General features: G+C 46.9%; 1 protein-coding gene across 2 annotated transcripts in view; it reads right to left on the bottom strand.

The window, feature by feature from the left end:
• MAPK15 (mitogen-activated protein kinase 15) overlaps positions 1-18,546 on the bottom strand; it is a 163,968-nt gene that overhangs the window by 9,381 nt on the left and 136,041 nt on the right. For both annotated transcript variants that reach the window (XM_069732105.1, XM_069732106.1), the window contains exon 14: positions 15,212-15,376. In XM_069732105.1, coding sequence (XP_069588206.1) covers positions 15,212-15,376 — 165 coding nt within the window. The remainder of the gene's footprint in view (positions 1-15,211; positions 15,377-18,546) is intronic.

Genomic DNA, 18,546 nt, shown 5'->3' with positions numbered 1-18,546 from the left:
ATCACCACCAGTATCACCAGTACAGAAAATCCTTCATCACCACCAGTATCACCAGTACAGAGAAATCCTCCATCACCACCAGTATCACCAGTATAGAGAAATCCTCCATCACCACCAGTATCACCAGTACAGAGAAATCCTCCATCACCACCAGTATCACCAATATAGAGAAATCCTCCATCACCACCAGTATCACCAGTATAGAGAAATCCTCCATCACCACCAGTATCACCAGTACAGAAAATCCTCCATCGCCGCCAGTATCACCAATATAGAGAAATCCTCCATCACCACCAGTATCACCAGTATAGAGAAATCCTCCATCACCACCAGTATCACCAGTATAGAGAAATCCTCCATCACCACCAGTATCACCAGTACAGAAAATCCTTCATCACCACCAGTATCACCAGTACAGAGAAATCCTCCATCACCACCAGTATCACCAGTATAGAGAAATCCTCCATCACCACCAGTATCACCAGTATAGAGAAATCCTCCATCACCACCAGTATCACCAGTATAGAGAATCCTTCATCACCACCAGTATCACCAGTATAGAGAATCCTCCATCACCACCAGTATCACCAGTACAGAGAATCCTTCATCACCACCAGTATCACCAGTATAGAGAAATCCTCCATCACCACCAGTATCACCAGTATAGAGAAATCCTCCATCACCACCAGTATCACCAGTATAGAGAAATCCTCCATCACCACCAGTATCACCAATATAGAGAAATCCTCCATCACCACCAGTATCACCAGTATAGAGAAATCCTCCATCACCACCAGTATCACCAGTATAGAGAAATCCTCCATCACCACCAGTATCACCAGTATAGAGAATCCTTCATCACCACCAGTATCACCAGTATAGAGAATCCTCCATCACCACCAGTATCACCAGTATAGAGAATCCTTCATCACCACCAGTATCACCAGTATAGAGAAATCCTCCATCACCACCAGTATCACCAGTATAGAGAATCCTTCATCACCACCAGTATCACCAGTATAGAGAATCCTCCATCACCACCAGTATCACCAGTACAGAGAAATCCTCCATCACCACCAGTATCACCAGTACAGAAAATCCTTCATCACCACCAGTATCACCAGTATAGAGAAATCCTCCATCACCACCAGTATCACCAGTATAGAGAATCCTCCATCACCACCAGTATCACCAGTATAGAGAATCCTCCATCACCACCAGTATCACCAGTACAGAGAAATCCTCCATCACCACCAGTATCACCAGTACAGAGAATCCTTCATCACCACCAGTATCACCAGTATAGAGAAATCCTCCATCACCACCAGTATCACCAGTATAGAGAAATCCTCCATCACCACCAGTATCACCAGTATAGAGAAATCCTCCATCACCACCAGTATCACCAGTACAGAGAAATCCTCCATCACCACCAGTATCACCAGTACAGAAAATCCTTCATCGCCGCCAGTATCACCAGTATAGAGAAATCCTCCATCACCACCAGTATCACCAGTACAGAAAATCCTCCATCACCACCAGTATCACCAGTACAGAGAAATCCTCCATCACCGCCAGTATCACCAGTACAGAGAAATCCTCCATCGCCGCCAGTATCACCAGTATAGAGAAATCCTCCATCACCACCAGTATCACCAGTACAGAAAATCCTCCATCACCACCAGTATCACCAGTACAGAGAAATCCTCCATCACCGCCAGTATCACCAGTACAGAGAAATCCTCCATCGCCGCCAGTATCACCAGTATAGAGAAATCCTCCATCACCACCAGTATCACCAGTACAGAGAAATCCTCCATCACCGCCAGTATCACCAGTACAGAGAAATCCTTCATCGCCGCCAGTATCACCAGTATAGAGAAATCCTCCATCACCACCAGTATCACCAGTACAGAAAATCCTCCATCACCACCAGTATCACCAGTACAGAGAAATCCTCCATCACCGCCAGTATCACCAGTACAGAGAAATCCTCCATCGCCGCCAGTATCACCAGTATAGAGAAATCCTCCATCACCACCAGTATCACCAGTATAGAGAAATCCTCCATCACCACCAGTATCACCAGTATAGAGAAATCCTCCATCACCACCAGTATCACCAGTATAGAGAATCCTTCATCACCACCAGTATCACCAGTATAGAGAAATCCTCCATCACCACCAGTATCACCAGTATAGAGAATCCTTCATCACCACCAGTATCACCAGTATAGAGAATCCTCCATCACCACCAGTATCACCAGTACAGAGAATCCTTCATCACCACCAGTATCACCAGTATAGAGAAATCCTCCATCACCACCAGTATCACCAGTATAGAGAAATCCTCCATCACCACCAGTATCACCAATATAGAGAAATCCTCCATCACCACCAGTATCACCAATATAGAGAAATCCTCCATCACCACCAGTATCACCAATATAGAGAAATCCTCCATCACCACCAGTATCACCAGTACAGAGAAATCCTCCATCACCACCAGTATCACCAGTACAGAAAATCCTTCATCGCCGCCAGTATCACCAGTATAGAGAAATCCTCCATCACCACCAGTATCACCAGTATAGAGAAATCCTCCATCACCACCAGTATCACCAGTACAGAGAAATCCTCCATCACCACCAGTATCACCAGTACAGAAAATCCTCCATCACCACCAGTATCACCAGTACAGAGAAATCCTCCATCACCACCAGTATCACCAGTATAGAGAAATCCTCCATCACCACCAGTATCTCCAGTATAGAGAAATCCTCCATCACCACCAGTATCACCAGTATAGAGAAATCCTCCATCACCACCAGTATCACCAGTATAGAGAAATCCTCCATCACCACCAGTATCACCAGTACAGAAAATCCTTCATCACCACCAGTATCACCAGTATAGAGAAATCCTCCATCACCACCAGTATCACCAGTACAGAGAAATCCTCCATCACCACCAGTATCACCAGTATAGAGAAATCCTCCATCACCACCAGTATCACCAGTACAGAGAAATCCTCCATCACCACCAGTATCACCAGTACAGAGAAATCCTCCATCACCACCAGTATCACCAATATAGAGAAATCCTCCATCACCACCAGTATCACCAATATAGAGAAATCCTCCATCACCACCAGTATCACCAGTACAGAGAAATCCTCCATCACCACCAGTATCACCAGTATAGAGAAATCCTCCATCACCACCAGTATCACCAGTACAGAGAATCCTCCATCACCACCAGTATCACCAGTACAGAGAATCCTTCAAAACCACCAGTATCACCAGTACAGAGAATCCTTCATCACCACCAGTATCACCAGTACAGAGAAATCCTCCATCACCACCAGTATCACCAGTACAGAGAAATCCTCCATCACCACCAGTATCACCAGTATAGAGAAATCCTCCATCACCACCAGTATCACCAGTACAGAGAATCCTCCATCACCACCAGTATCACCAGTACAGAGAATCCTTCATCACCACCAGTATCACCAGTACAGAGAAATCCTCCATCACCACCAGTATCACCAGTACAGAGAAATCCTCCATCACCACCAGTATCACCAGTATAGAGAAATCCTCCATCACCACCAGTATCACCAGTATAGAGAAATCCTCCATCACCACCAGTATCACCAGTACAGAAAATCCTCCATCACCACCAGTATCACCAGTATAGAGAAATCCTCCATCACCACCAGTATCACCAGTATAGAGAAATCCTCCATCACCACCAGTATCACCAGTATAGAGAAATCCTCCATCACCACCAGTATCACCAGTATAGAGAAATCCTTCATCACCACCAGTATCACCAGTACAGAGAAATCCTCCATCACCACCAGTATCACCAATATAGAGAAATCCTCCATCACCACCAGTATCACCAGTATAGAGAATCCTTCATCACCACCAGTATCACCAATACAGAGAATCCTTCATCACCACCAGTATCACCAGTATAGAGAAATCCTCCATCGCCGCCAGTATCACCAATATAGAGAAATCCTCCATCACCACCAGTATCACCAGTACAGAAAATCCTCCATCACCACCAGTATCACCAGTATAGAGAAATCCTCCATCACCACCAGTATCACCAATATAGAGAAATCCTCCATCACCACCAGTATCACCAGTACAGAGAAATCCTTCATCACCACCAGTATCACCAGTATAGAGAAATCCTCCATCACCACCAGTATCACCAATATAGAGAAATCCTCCATCACCACCAGTATCACCAATATAGAGAAATCCTCCATCACCACCAGTATCACCAGTACAGAGAAATCCTTCATCACCACCAGTATCACCAGTACAGAAAATCCTTCATCGCCGCCAGTATCACCAGTACAGAGAAATCCTCCATCACCACCAGTATCACCAATATAGAGAAATCCTCCATCACCACCAGTATCACCAGTATAGAGAATCCTTCATCACCACCAGTATCACCAATACAGAGAATCCTTCATCACCACCAGTATCACCAGTATAGAGAAATCCTCCATCGCCGCCAGTATCACCAATATAGAGAAATCCTCCATCACCACCAGTATCACCAGTACAGAAAATCCTCCATCACCACCAGTATCACCAGTATAGAGAAATCCTCCATCACCACCAGTATCACCAATATAGAGAAATCCTTCATCACCACCAGTATCACCAATATAGAGAAATCCTCCATCACCACCAGTATCACCAGTACAGAAAATCCTCCATCACCACCAGTATCACCAGTATAGAGAAATCCTCCATCACCACCAGTATCACCAGTATAGAGAAATCCTCCATCACCACCAGTATCACCAGTACAGAGAAATCCTTCATCACCACCAGTATCACCAGTACAGAAAATCCTTCATCGCCGCCAGTATCACCAGTACAGAGAAATCCTCCATCACCACCAGTATCACCAGTATAGAGAAATCCTCCATCACCACCAGTATCACCAGTACAGAGAAATCCTCCATCACCACCAGTATCACCAGTACAGAGAAATCCTCCATCACCACCAGTATCACCAGTATAGAGAATCCTTCATCACCACCAGTATCACCAGTACAGAGAAATCCTCCATCACCACCAGTATCACCAGTATAGAGAAATCCTCCATCACCACCAGTATCACCAGTATAGAGAAATCCTCCATCACCACCAGTATCACCAGTATAGAGAAATCCTCCATCACCACCAGTATCTCCAGTATAGAGAAATCCTCCATCACCACCAGTATCACCAGTATAGAGAATCCTTCATCACCACCAGTATCACCAGTACAGAGAAATCCTCCATCACCACCAGTATCACCAGTATAGAGAAATCCTCCATCACCACCAGTATCTCCAGTATAGAGAAATCCTCCATCACCACCAGTATCACCAGTATAGAGAAATCCTCCATCACCACCAGTATCACCAATATAGAGAAATCCTCCATCACCACCAGTATCACCAGTATAGAGAAATCCTTCATCACCACCAGTATCACCAGTATAGAGAAATCCTCCATCACCACCAGTATCACCAATATAGAGAAATCCTCCATCACCACCAGTATCACCAGTATAGAGAATCCTTCATCACCACCAGTATCACCAGTATAGAGAAATCCTCCATCACCACCAGTATCACCAGTATAGAGAATCCTTCATCACCACCAGTATCTCCAGTATAGAGAAATCCTCCATCACCACCAGTATCACCAGTATAGAGAAATCCTCCATCACCACCAGTATCACCAGTATAGAGAATCCTTCATCACCACCAGTATCTCCAGTATAGAGAAATCCTCCATCACCACCAGTATCACCAGTATAGAGAAATCCTCCATCACCACCAGTATCACCAGTATAGAGAATCCTTCATCACCACCAGTATCTCCAGTATAGAGAAATCCTCCATCACCACCAGTATCACCAGTATAGAGAAATCCTCCATCACCACCAGTATCACCAGTATAGAGAATCCTTCATCACCACCAGTATCTCCAGTATAGAGAAATCCTCCATCACCACCAGTATCACCAGTATAGAGAAATCCTCCATCACCACCAGTATCACCAATATAGAGAAATCCTCCATCACCACCAGTATCACCAGTATAGAGAAATCCTTCATCACCACCAGTATCACCAGTATAGAGAAATCCTCCATCACCACCAGTATCACCAGTATAGAGAAATCCTCCATCACCACCAGTATCACCAGTATAGAGAATCCTTCATCACCACCAGTATCACCAGTACAGAGAAATCCTCCATCACCACCAGTATCACCAGTATAGAGAAATCCTCCATCACCACCAGTATCTCCAGTATAGAGAAATCCTCCATCACCACCAGTATCACCAGTATAGAGAAATCCTCCATCACCACCAGTATCACCAATATAGAGAAATCCTCCATCACCACCAGTATCACCAGTATAGAGAAATCCTTCATCACCACCAGTATCACCAGTATAGAGAAATCCTCCATCACCACCAGTATCACCAGTATAGAGAAATCCTCCATCACCACCAGTATCACCAGTATAGAGAAATCCTCCATCACCACCAGTATCACCAGTACAGAAAATCCTCCATCGCCGCCAGTATCACCAATATAGAGAAATCCTCCATCACCACCAGTATCACCAGTATAGAGAAATCCTCCATCACCACCAGTATCACCAGTATAGAGAAATCCTCCATCACCACCAGTATCACCAGTATAGAGAAATCCTACATCACCACCAGTATCACCAGTATAGAGAAATCCTCCATCACCACCAGTATCACCAGTATAGAGAAATCCTCCATCACCACCAGTATCACCAGTACAGAGAAATCCTCCATCACCACCAGTATCACCAATATAGAGAAATCCTCCATCACCACCAGTATCACCAGTATAGAGAAATCCTCCATCACCACCAGTATCACCAGTATAGAGAAATCCTCCATCACCACCAGTATCACCAGTATAGAGAAATCCTCCATCACCACCAGTATCACCAATATAGAGAAATCCTCCATCACCACCAGTATCACCAGTACAGAAAATCCTCCATCGCCGCCAGTATCACCAATATAGAGAAATCCTCCATCACCACCAGTATCACCAGTATAGAGAAATCCTCCATCACCACCAGTATCACCAGTATAGAGAAATCCTCCATCACCACCAGTATCACCAGTACAGAAAATCCTCCATCACCACCAGTATCACCAGTATAGAGAAATCCTCCATCACCACCAGTATCACCAGTATAGAGAAATCCTCCATCACCACCAGTATCACCAGTACAGAGAAATCCTCCATCACCACCAGTATCACCAGTATAGAGAAATCCTCCATCACCACCAGTATCACCAATATAGAGAAATCCTCCATCACCACCAGTATCACCAGTACAGAGAAATCCTCCATCACCACCAGTATCACCAATATAGAGAAATCCTCCATCACCACCAGTATCACCAGTATAGAGAATCCTCCATCACCACCAGTATCACCAGTATAGAGAAATCCTCCATCACCACCAGTATCACCAGTACAGAGAAATCCTCCATCACCACCAGTATCACCAATATAGAGAAATCCTCCATCACCACCAGTATCACCAGTATAGAGAAATCCTCCATCACCACCAGTATCACCAGTATAGAGAAATCCTCCATCACCACCAGTATCACCAGTATAGAGAAATCCTCCATCACCACCAGTATCACCAGTATAGAGAATCCTTCATCACCACCAGTATCACCAGTATAGAGAATCCTCCATCACCACCAGTATCACCAGTACAGAGAATCCTTCATCACCACCAGTATCACCAGTATAGAGAAATCCTCCATCACCACCAGTATCACCAGTATAGAGAAATCCTCCATCACCACCAGTATCACCAGTATAGAGAAATCCTCCATCACCACCAGTATCACCAGTACAGAGAAATCCTCCATCACCACCAGTATCACCAGTACAGAAAATCCTTCATCGCCGCCAGTATCACCAGTATAGAGAAATCCTCCATCACCACCAGTATCACCAGTACAGAAAATCCTCCATCACCACCAGTATCACCAGTACAGAGAAATCCTCCATCGCCACCAGTATCACCAGTACAGAGAAATCCTCCATCACCACCAGTATCACCAATATAGAGAAATCCTCCATCACCACCAGTATCACCAGTACAGAAAATCCTCCATCACCACCAGTATCACCAGTACAGAGAAATCCTCCATCGCCGCCAGTATCACCAGTACAGAAAATCCTCCATCACCACCAGTATCACCAGTATAGAGAAATCCTCCATCACCACCAGTATCACCAGTATAGAGAAATCCTCCATCACCACCAGTATCACCAGTACAGAGAAATCCTCCATCACCACCAGTATCACCAATATAGAGAAATCCTCCATCACCACCAGTATCACCAGTATAGAGAAATCCTCCATCACCACCAGTATCACCAGTACAGAAAATCCTCCATCACCACCAGTATCACCAGTATAGAGAAATCCTCCATCACCACCAGTATCACCAGTACAGAGAAATCCTCCATCACCACCAGTATCACCAATATAGAGAAATCCTCCATCACCACCAGTATCACCAGTATAGAGAAATCCTTCATCACCACCAGTATCACCAGTACAGAAAATCCTCCATCGCCGCCAGTATCACCAATATAGAGAAATCCTCCATCACCACCAGTATCACCAGTATAGAGAAATCCTCCATCACCACCAGTATCACCAGTATAGAGAAATCCTCCATCACCACCAGTATCACCAGTACAGAAAATCCTCCATCGCCGCCAGTATCACCAGTACAGAGAAATCCTCCATCACCACCAGTATCACCAGTACAGAGAAATCCTCCATCACCACCAGTATCACCAGTATAGAGAAATCCTCCATCACCACCAGTATCACCAGTACAGAAAATCCTCCATCACCACCAGTATCACCAGTATAGAGAAATCCTCCATCACCACCAGTATCTCCAGTATAGAGAAATCCTTCATCGCCGCTAGTATCACCAGTATAGAGAATCCTCCATCACCACCAGTATCACCAGTACAGAGAAATCCTCCATCACCACCAGTATCACCAGTATAGAGAAATCCTCCATCACCACCAGTATCACCAGTATAGAGAATCCTCCATCACCACCAGTATCACCAGTATAGAGAATCCTCCATCACCACCAGTATCACCAGTATAGAGAATCCTCCATCACCACCAGTATCACCAGTACAGAGAAATCCTCCATCACCACCAGTATCTCCAGTATAGAGAAATCCTTCATCGCCGCCAGTATCACCAGTATAGAGAATCCTCCATCACCACCAGTATCACCAGTATAGAGAATCCTCCATCACCACCAGTATCACCAGTATAGAGAATCCTCCATCACCACCAGTATCACCAGTATAGAGAATCCTCCATCACCACCAGTATCACCAGTATAGAGAATCCTCCATCACCACCAGTATCACCAGTATAGAGAAATCCTCCATCACCACCAGTATCACCAGTATAGAGAATCCTCCATCACCACCAGTATCACCAGTATAGAGAATCCTCCATCACCACCAGTATCACCAGTATAGAGAATCCTCCATCACCACCAGTATCACCAGTATAGAGAATCCTCCATCACCACCAGTATCACCAGTATAGAGAATCCTCCATCACCACCAGTATCACCAGTATAGAGAAATCCTCCATCACCACCAGTATCACCAGTATAGAGAAATCCTCCATCGCCGCCAGTATCACCAGTATAGAGAATCCTCCATCACCACCAGTATCACCAGTATAGAGAATCCTCCATCACCACCAGTATCACCAGTATAGAGAATCCTCCATCACCACCAGTATCACCAGTACAGAGAAATCCTCCATCACCACCAGTATCTCCAGTATAGAGAAATCCTTCATCGCCGCCAGTATCACCAGTATAGAGAATCCTCCATCACCACCAGTATCACCAGTATAGAGAATCCTCCATCACCACCAGTATCACCAGTATAGAGAATCCTCCATCACCACCAGTATCACCAGTATAGAGAATCCTCCATCACCACCAGTATCACCAGTATAGAGAATCCTCCATCACCACCAGTATCACCAGTATAGAGAATCCTCCATCACCACCAGTATCACCAGTATAGAGAATCCTCCATCACCACCAGTATCACCAGTATAGAGAATCCTCCATCACCACCAGTATCACCAGTATAGAGAATCCTCCATCACCACCAGTAGCACCAGTATAGAGAAATCCTCCATCACCACCAGTATCACCAGTACAGAGAAATCCTCCATCACCACCAGTATCACCAGTATAGAGAAATCCTCCATCGCCGCCAGTATCACCAGTATAGAGAAATCCTCCATCACCACCAGTATCACCAGTATAGAGAATCCTTCATCACCACCAGTATCACCAGTATAGAGAAATCCTCCATCACCACCAGTATCACCAGTATAGAGAAATCCTCCATCACCACCAGTATCACCAGTATAGAGAAATCCTCCATCACCACCAGTATCACCAGTATAGAGAATCCTTCATCACCACCAGTATCACCAGTATAGAGAAATCCTCCATCACCACCAGTATCACCAGTATAGAGAATCCTCCATCACCACCAGTATCACCAATATAGAGAAATCCTCCATCACCACCAGTATCACCAGTACAGAGAAATCCTTCATCACCACCAGTATCACCAGTACAGAGAATCCTTCATCACCACCAGTATCACCAGTACAGAGAAATCCTTCATCACCACCAGTATCACCAGTACAGAAAATCCTTCATCTCCGCCAGTATCACCAGTACAGAAAATCCTCCATCACCACCAGTATCACCAGTACAGAAAATCCTCCATCACCACCAGTATCTCCAGTATAGAGAAATCCTCCATCACCACCAGTATCACCAGTACAGAGAAATCCTTCATCACCACCAGTATCACCAGTACAGAGAATCCTTCATCACCACCAGTATCACCAGTACAGAGAAATCCTTCATCACCACCAGTATCACCAGTACAGAAAATCCTTCATCTCCGCCAGTATCACCAGTACAGAAAATCCTCCATCACCACCAGTATCACCAGTACAGAAAATCCTCCATCACCACCAGTATCTCCAGTATAGAGAAATCCTTCATCGCCGCCAGTATCACCAGTACAGAGAAATCCTCCATCACCACCAGTATCACCAGTACAGAAAATCCTTCATCTCCGCCAGTATCACCAGTACAGAAAATCCTCCATCACCACCAGTATCTCCAGTATAGAGAAATCCTCCATCACCACCAGTATCACCAGTATAGAGAAATCCTCCATCACCACCAGTATCACCAGTATAGAGAAATCCTTCATCGCCGCCAGTATCACCAGTACAGAGAAATCCTCCATCACCACCAGTATCACCAGTACAGAAAATCCTTCATCGCCGCCAGTATCACCAGTATAGAGAAATCCTCCATCACCACCAGTATCACCAGTATAGAGAAATCCTCCATCACCACCAGTATCACCAGTACAGAGAATCCTCCATCACCACCAGTATCACCAGTATAGAGAAATCCTCCATCACCACCAGTATCACCAGTATAGAGAAATCCTCCATCACCACCAGTATCACCAATATAGAGAAATCCTCCATCACCACCAGTATCACCAGTACAGAGAATCCTTCATCACCACCAGTATCACCAGTACAGAGAAATCCTTCATCACCACCAGTATCACCAGTACAGAAAATCCTCCATCACCACCAGTATCACCAGTATAGAGAAATCCTCCATCACCACCAGTATCACCAGTACAGAGAAATCCTTCATCACCACCAGTATCACCAGTACAGAAAATCCTCCATCACCACCAGTATCACCAGTATAGAGAAATCCTTCATCGCCGCCAGTATCACCAGTACAGAGAAATCCTCCATCACCACCAGTATCTCCAGTATAGAGAAATCCTTCATCACCACCAGTATCACCAGTATAGAGAATCCTTCATCACCACCAGTATCACCAGTATAGAGAATCCTCCATCACCACCAGTATCACCAGTACAGAGAAATCCTCCATCACCACCAGTATCACCAGTACAGAAAATCCTCCATCACCACCAGTATCACCAGTATAGAGAAATCCTTCATCGCCGCCAGTATCACCAGTACAGAGAAATCCTCCATCACCACCAGTATCTCCAGTATAGAGAAATCCTTCATCGCCGCCAGTATCACCAGTATAGAGAATCCTCCATCACCACCAGTATCACCAGTATAGAGAATCCTCCATCACCACCAGTATCACCAGTATAGAGAATCCTCCATCACCACCAGTATCACCAGTACAGAGAAATCCTCCATCACCACCAGTATCACCAGTATAGAGAAATCCTCCATCGCCGCCAGTATCACCAATATAGAGAAATCCTCCATCACCACCAGTATCACCAGTACAGAGAAATCCTTCATCACCACCAGTATCACCAGTATAGAGAAATCCTCCATCACCACCAGTATCACCAGTATAGAGAATCCTCCATCACCACCAGTATCACCAGTACAGAGAAATCCTCCATCACCACCAGTATCACCAGTACAGAAAATCCTTCATCTCCGCCAGTATCACCAGTACAGAGAAATCCTTCATCACCACCAGTATCACCAGTACAGAAAATCCTTCATCTCCGCCAGTATCACCAGTACAGAAAATCCTCCATCACCACCAGTATCACCAGTATAGAGAAATCCTCCATCACCACCAGTATCTCCAGTATAGAGAAATCCTTCATCGCCGCCAGTATCACCAGTACAGAGAAATCCTCCATCACCACCAGTATCACCAGTATAGAGAAATCCTCCATCACCACCAGTATCACCAGTACAGAAAATCCTTCATCGCCGCCAGTATCACCAGTATAGAGAAATCCTCCATCACCACCAGTATCACCAGTACAGAGAAATCCTCCATCACCACCAGTATCACCAGTATAGAGAAATCCTCCATCACCACCAGTATCACCAGTATAGAGAAATCCTCCATCACCACCAGTATCACCAGTACAGAGAATCCTCCATCACCACCAGTATCACCAGTATAGAGAAATCCTCCATCACCACCAGTATCACCAGTATAGAGAAATCCTCCATCACCACCAGTATCACCAGTATAGAGAAATCCTCCATCACCACCAGTATCACCAATATAGAGAAATCCTCCATCACCACCAGTATCACCAATATAGAGAAATCCTCCATCACCACCAGTATCACCAATATAGAGAAATCCTCCATCACCACCAGTATCACCAATATAGAGAAATCCTCCATCACCACCAGTATCACCAGTATAGAGAATCCTTCATCACCACCAGTATCACCAATACAGAGAATCCTTCATCACCACCAGTATCACCAGTATAGAGAAATCCTCCATCACCACCAGTATCACCAATATAGAGAAATCCTCCATCACCACCAGTATCACCAGTATAGAGAAATCCTCCATCACCACCAGTATCACCAATATAGAGAAATCCTCCATCACCACCAGTATCACCAGTACAGAAAAATCCTCCATCACCACCAGTATCACCAGTACAGAAAAATTCTCCATCACCACCAGTATCACCAATATAGAGAAATCCTCCATCACCACCAGTATCACCAGTATAGAGAATCCTCCATCACCACCAGTATCACCAGTATAGAGAATCCTTCATCACCACCAGTATCACCAGTATAGAGAAATCCTCCATCACCACCAGTATCACCAGTACAGAAAAATCCTCCATCACCACCAGTATCACCAGTACAGAAAAATCCTCCATCACCACCAGTATCACCAATATAGAGAAATCCTCCATCACCACCAGTATCACCAGTATAGAGAATCCTCCATCACCACCAGTATCACCAGTATAGAGAATCCTTCATCACCACCAGTATCACCAGTATAGAGAAATCCTCCATCACCACCAGTATCACCAGTATAGAGAAATCCTCCATCACCACCAGTATCACCAGTATAGAGAAATCCTCCATCACCACCAGTATCACCAGTATAGAGAAATCCTCCATCACCACCAGTATCACCAGTACAGAGAAATCCTCCATCACCACCAGTATCACCAGTATAGAGAAATCCTCCATCACCACCAGTATCACCAGTACAGAAAATCCTCCATCGCCGCCAGTATCACCAATATAGAGAAATCCTCCATCACCACCAGTATCACCAGTATAGAGAAATCCTCCATCACCACCAGTATCACCAGTATAGAGAAATCCTCCATCACCACCAGTATCACCAATATAGAGAAATCCTCCATCACCACCAGTATCACCAGTATAGAGAAATCCTCCATCACCACCAGTATCACCAGTATAGAGAAATCCTCCATCACCACCAGTATCACCAGTACAGAGAAATCCTCCATCACCACCAGTATCACCAATATAGAGAAATCCTCCATCACCACCAGTATCACCAGTATAGAGAAATCCTCCATCACCACCAGTATCACCAGTATAGAGAAATCCTCCATCACCACCAGTATCACCAGTACAGAGAATCCTTCATCACCACCAGTATCACCAGTATAGAGAATCCTCCATCACCACCAGTATCACCAATATAGAGAAATCCTCCATCACCACCAGTATCACCAATATAGAGAAATCCTCCATCACCACCAGTATCACCAGTATAGAGAATCCTTCATCACCACCAGTATCACCAGTATAGAGAAATCCTCCATCACCACCAGTATCACCAGTACAGAGAAATCCTCCATCACCACCAGTATCACCAGTACAGAAAATCCTCCATCACCACCAGTATCACCAGTATAGAGAATCCTTCATCACCACCAGTATCACCAATATAGAGAAATCCTCCATCACCACCAGTATCACCAGTATAGAGAAATCCTCCATCACCACCAGTATCACCAGTATAGAGAATCCTTCATCACCACCAGTATCACCAGTACAGAGAAATCCTCCATCACCACCAGTATCACCAGTATAGAGAATTCCTCAGGAAGCGCAGGATGAAGACTTCTGTCACCATCAATAAGTTGGGGACCTCCATCATCACCAGTCCTCACCAGCCGCTTCCCTAGCCCTTGAACATCAGTATTTCCAGTTGTACGTACCAGTCTGGCGCTGATGGCGGCTACACTCACTGTGGTAGCGGGCACTGTGTCCTTCCGAGTGAGAGGGTTGTTGGGTGCCGACGCCCGCGCCTGCTGGGTCAGTGAGAATGAGCGGGTCCTAGCGACAGGAGCAGTTTTCCCTCGAGACTCTAGACCTTTATTCACCTTGAGGAGAAATCAGAATGTACGTAGATTATGTGTGAACAGCACTAACATCAGAAAGGCCTCTACACCGAGGCATCGGAGAGGTGGAGAAGGCGATTACAGAGCAGCTCTACCCACCCAGCAGAGGCGCTGAATGCCTCATCACGGGGCAGGAGGATCAGAGTTGTCATGCACCTTGTCAGGGGATTGGAGTTACTGTGTGCTTTGTCAGATGGGTGGAAGGGCAGGATTGGAGTGACCGTGCATTTTGTCAGAGGGGTGGAAGGGCAGGATTGGAGTTACCGTGCACTTTGTCAGAGGGGTGGAAGGGCAGGATTGGAGTTACCGTGCGCTTTGTCAGATGGGTGGAAGGGCAGGATTGGAGTGACCGTGCGCTTTGTCAGATGGGTGGAATGGCAGGATTGGAGTGACCGTGCATTTTGTCAGAGGGGTGGAAGGGCAGGATTGGAGTGACCGTGCATTTTGTCAGAGGGGTGGAAGGGCAGGATTGGAGTGACCGTGCATTTTGTCAGAGGGGTGGAAGGGCAGGATTGGAGTTACCGTGCGCTTTGTCAGATGGGTGGAAGGGCAGGATTGGAGTGACCGTGCGCTTTGTCAGATGGGTGGAATGGCAGGATTGGAGTGACCGTGCATTTTGTCAGAGGGGTGGAAGGGCAGGATTGGAGTGACCGTGCATTTTGTCAGAGGGGTGGAAGGGCAGGATTGGAGTGACCGTGCATTTTCTCAGAGGGGTGGAAGGGCAGGATTGGAGTTACCGTGCATTTTGTCAGAGGGGTGGAAGGGCAGGATTGGAGTTACCGTGCATTTTGTCAGAGGGGTGGAAGGGCAGGATTGGAGTGACCGTGCGCTTTGTCAGAGGGGTGGAAGGGCAGGATTGGAGTGACCGTGCGCTTTGTCAGATGGGTGGAATGGCAGGATTGGAGTGACCGTGCATTTTGTCAGAGGGGTGGAAGGGCAGGATTGGAGTGACCGTGCATTTTGTCAGAGGGGTGGAAGGGCAGGATTGGAGTGACCGTGCATTTTGTCAGAGGGGTGGAAGGGCAGGATTGGAGTTACCGTGCGCTTTGTCAGATGGGTGGAAGGGCAGGATTGGAGTGACCGTGCATTTTGTCAGAGGGGTGGAAGGGCAGGATTGGAGTTACCGTGCACTTTGTCAGAGGGGTGGAAGGGCAGGATTGGAGTTACCGTGCGCTTTGTCAGATGGGTGGAAGGGCAGGATTGGAGTGACCGTGCGCTTTGTCAGATGGGTGGAATGGCAGGATTGGAGTGACCGTGCATTTTGTCAGAGGGGTGGAAGGGCAGGATTGGAGTGACCGTGCATTTTGTCAGAGGGGTGGAAGGGCAGGATTGGAGTGACCGTGCATTTTCTCAGAGGGGTGGAAGGGCAGGATTGGAGTTACCGTGCATTTTGTCAGAGGGGTGGAAGGGCAGGATTGGAGTTACCGTGCATTTTGTCAGAGGGGTGGAAGGGCAGGATTGGAGTGACCGTGCGCTTTGTCAGAGGGGTGGAAGGGCAGGATTGGAGTGACCGTGCGCTTTGTCAGATGGGTGGAATGGCAGGATTGGAGTGACCGTGCATTTTGTCAGAGGGGTGGAAGGGCAGGATTGGAGTGACCGTGCATTTTGTCAGAGGGGTGGAAGGGCAGGATTGGAGTGACCGTGCATTTTCTCAGAGGGGTGGAAGGGCAGGATTGGAGTTACCGTGCATTTTGTCAGAGGGGTGGAAGGGCAGGATTGGAGTGACCGTGCATTTTATCAGAGGGGTGAAAGGGCAGGATTGGAGTTACCGTGCATTTTGTCAGAGAGGTGGAAGGGCAGGATTGGAGTTACCGTGCGCTTTGTCAGAGGGGTGGAAGGGCAGGATTGGAGTTACCGTGCATTTTGTCAGAGGGGTGGAAGGGCAGGATTGGAGTTACCGTGCATTTTGTCAGAGGGGTGGAAGGGCAGGATTGGAGTTACCGTGCACTTTGTCAGAGGGGTGGAAGGGCAGGATTGGAGTGACCGTGCATTTTGTCAGAGGGGTGGAAGGGCAGGATTGGAGTTACCGTGCGCTTTGTCAGAGGGGTGGAAGGGCAGGATTGGAGTGACCGTGCGCTTTGTCAGAGGGGTGGAAGGGCAGGATTGGAGTTACCGTGCGCTTTGTCAGAGGGGTGGAAGGGCAGGATTGGAGTTACCATGCATTTTGTCAGAGGGGTGGAAGGGCAGGATTGGAGTTACCGTGCATTTTGTCAGAGGGGTGGAAGGGCAGGATTGGAGTTACCGTGCATTTTGTCAGAGGGGTGGAAGGGCAGGATTGGAGTTACCGTGCGCTTTGTCAGAGGGGTGGAAGGGCAGGATTGGAGTTACCGTGCGCTTTGTCAGAGGGGTGGAAGGGCAGGATTGGAGTTACCGTGCACTTTGTCAGAGGGGTGGAAGGGCAGGATTGGAGTTACCGTGCACTTTGTCAGAGGGGTGGAAGGGCAGGATTGGAGTTACCGTGCATTTTGTCAGATGGGTGGAAGGGCAGGATTGGAGTTACCGTGCACTTTGTCAGAGGGGTGGAAGGGCAGGATTGGAGTCACCGTGCACTTTGTCAGAGGGGTGGAAGGGCAGGATTGGAGTTACCGTGCATTTTGTCAGAGGGGTGGAAGGGCAGGATTGGAGTGACCGTGCATTTTGTCAGAGGGGTGAAAGGGCAGGATTGGAGTTACCGTGCATTTTGTCAGAGGGGTGAAAGGGCAGGATTGGAGTTACCGTGCATTTTGTCAGAGGGGTGAAAGGGCAGGATTGGAGTTACCGTGCATTTTGTCAGATGGGTGGAAGGGCAGGATTGGAGTTACCGTGCACTTTGTCAGAGGGGTGGAAGGGCAGGATTGGAGTCACCGTGCACTTTGTCAGAGGGGTGGAAGGGCAGGATTGGAGTTACCGTGCATTTTGTCAGAGGGGTGGAAGGGCAGGATTGGAGTTACCGTGCATTTTGTCAGAGGGGTGGAAGGGCAGGATTGGAGTTACCGTGCATTTTGTCAGAGGGGTGGAAGGGCAGGATTGGAGTTACCGTGCACTTTGTCAGAGGGGTGGAAGGGCAGGATTGGAGTTACCGTGCGCTTTGTCAGAGGGGTGGAAGGGCAGGATTGGAGTTACCGTGCGCTTTGTCAGAGGGGTGGAAGGGCAGGATTGGAGTTACCGTGCAT

This window comes from Ranitomeya imitator, chromosome 6 (genome assembly GCF_032444005.1).
Source record: "Ranitomeya imitator isolate aRanImi1 chromosome 6, aRanImi1.pri, whole genome shotgun sequence".
Classification (NCBI taxonomy): Eukaryota; Metazoa; Chordata; class Amphibia; order Anura; family Dendrobatidae; genus Ranitomeya; species Ranitomeya imitator.
Note: the sequence above shows the minus strand (reverse complement) of the source record. Positions and strands in the feature narration are given on the sequence as shown.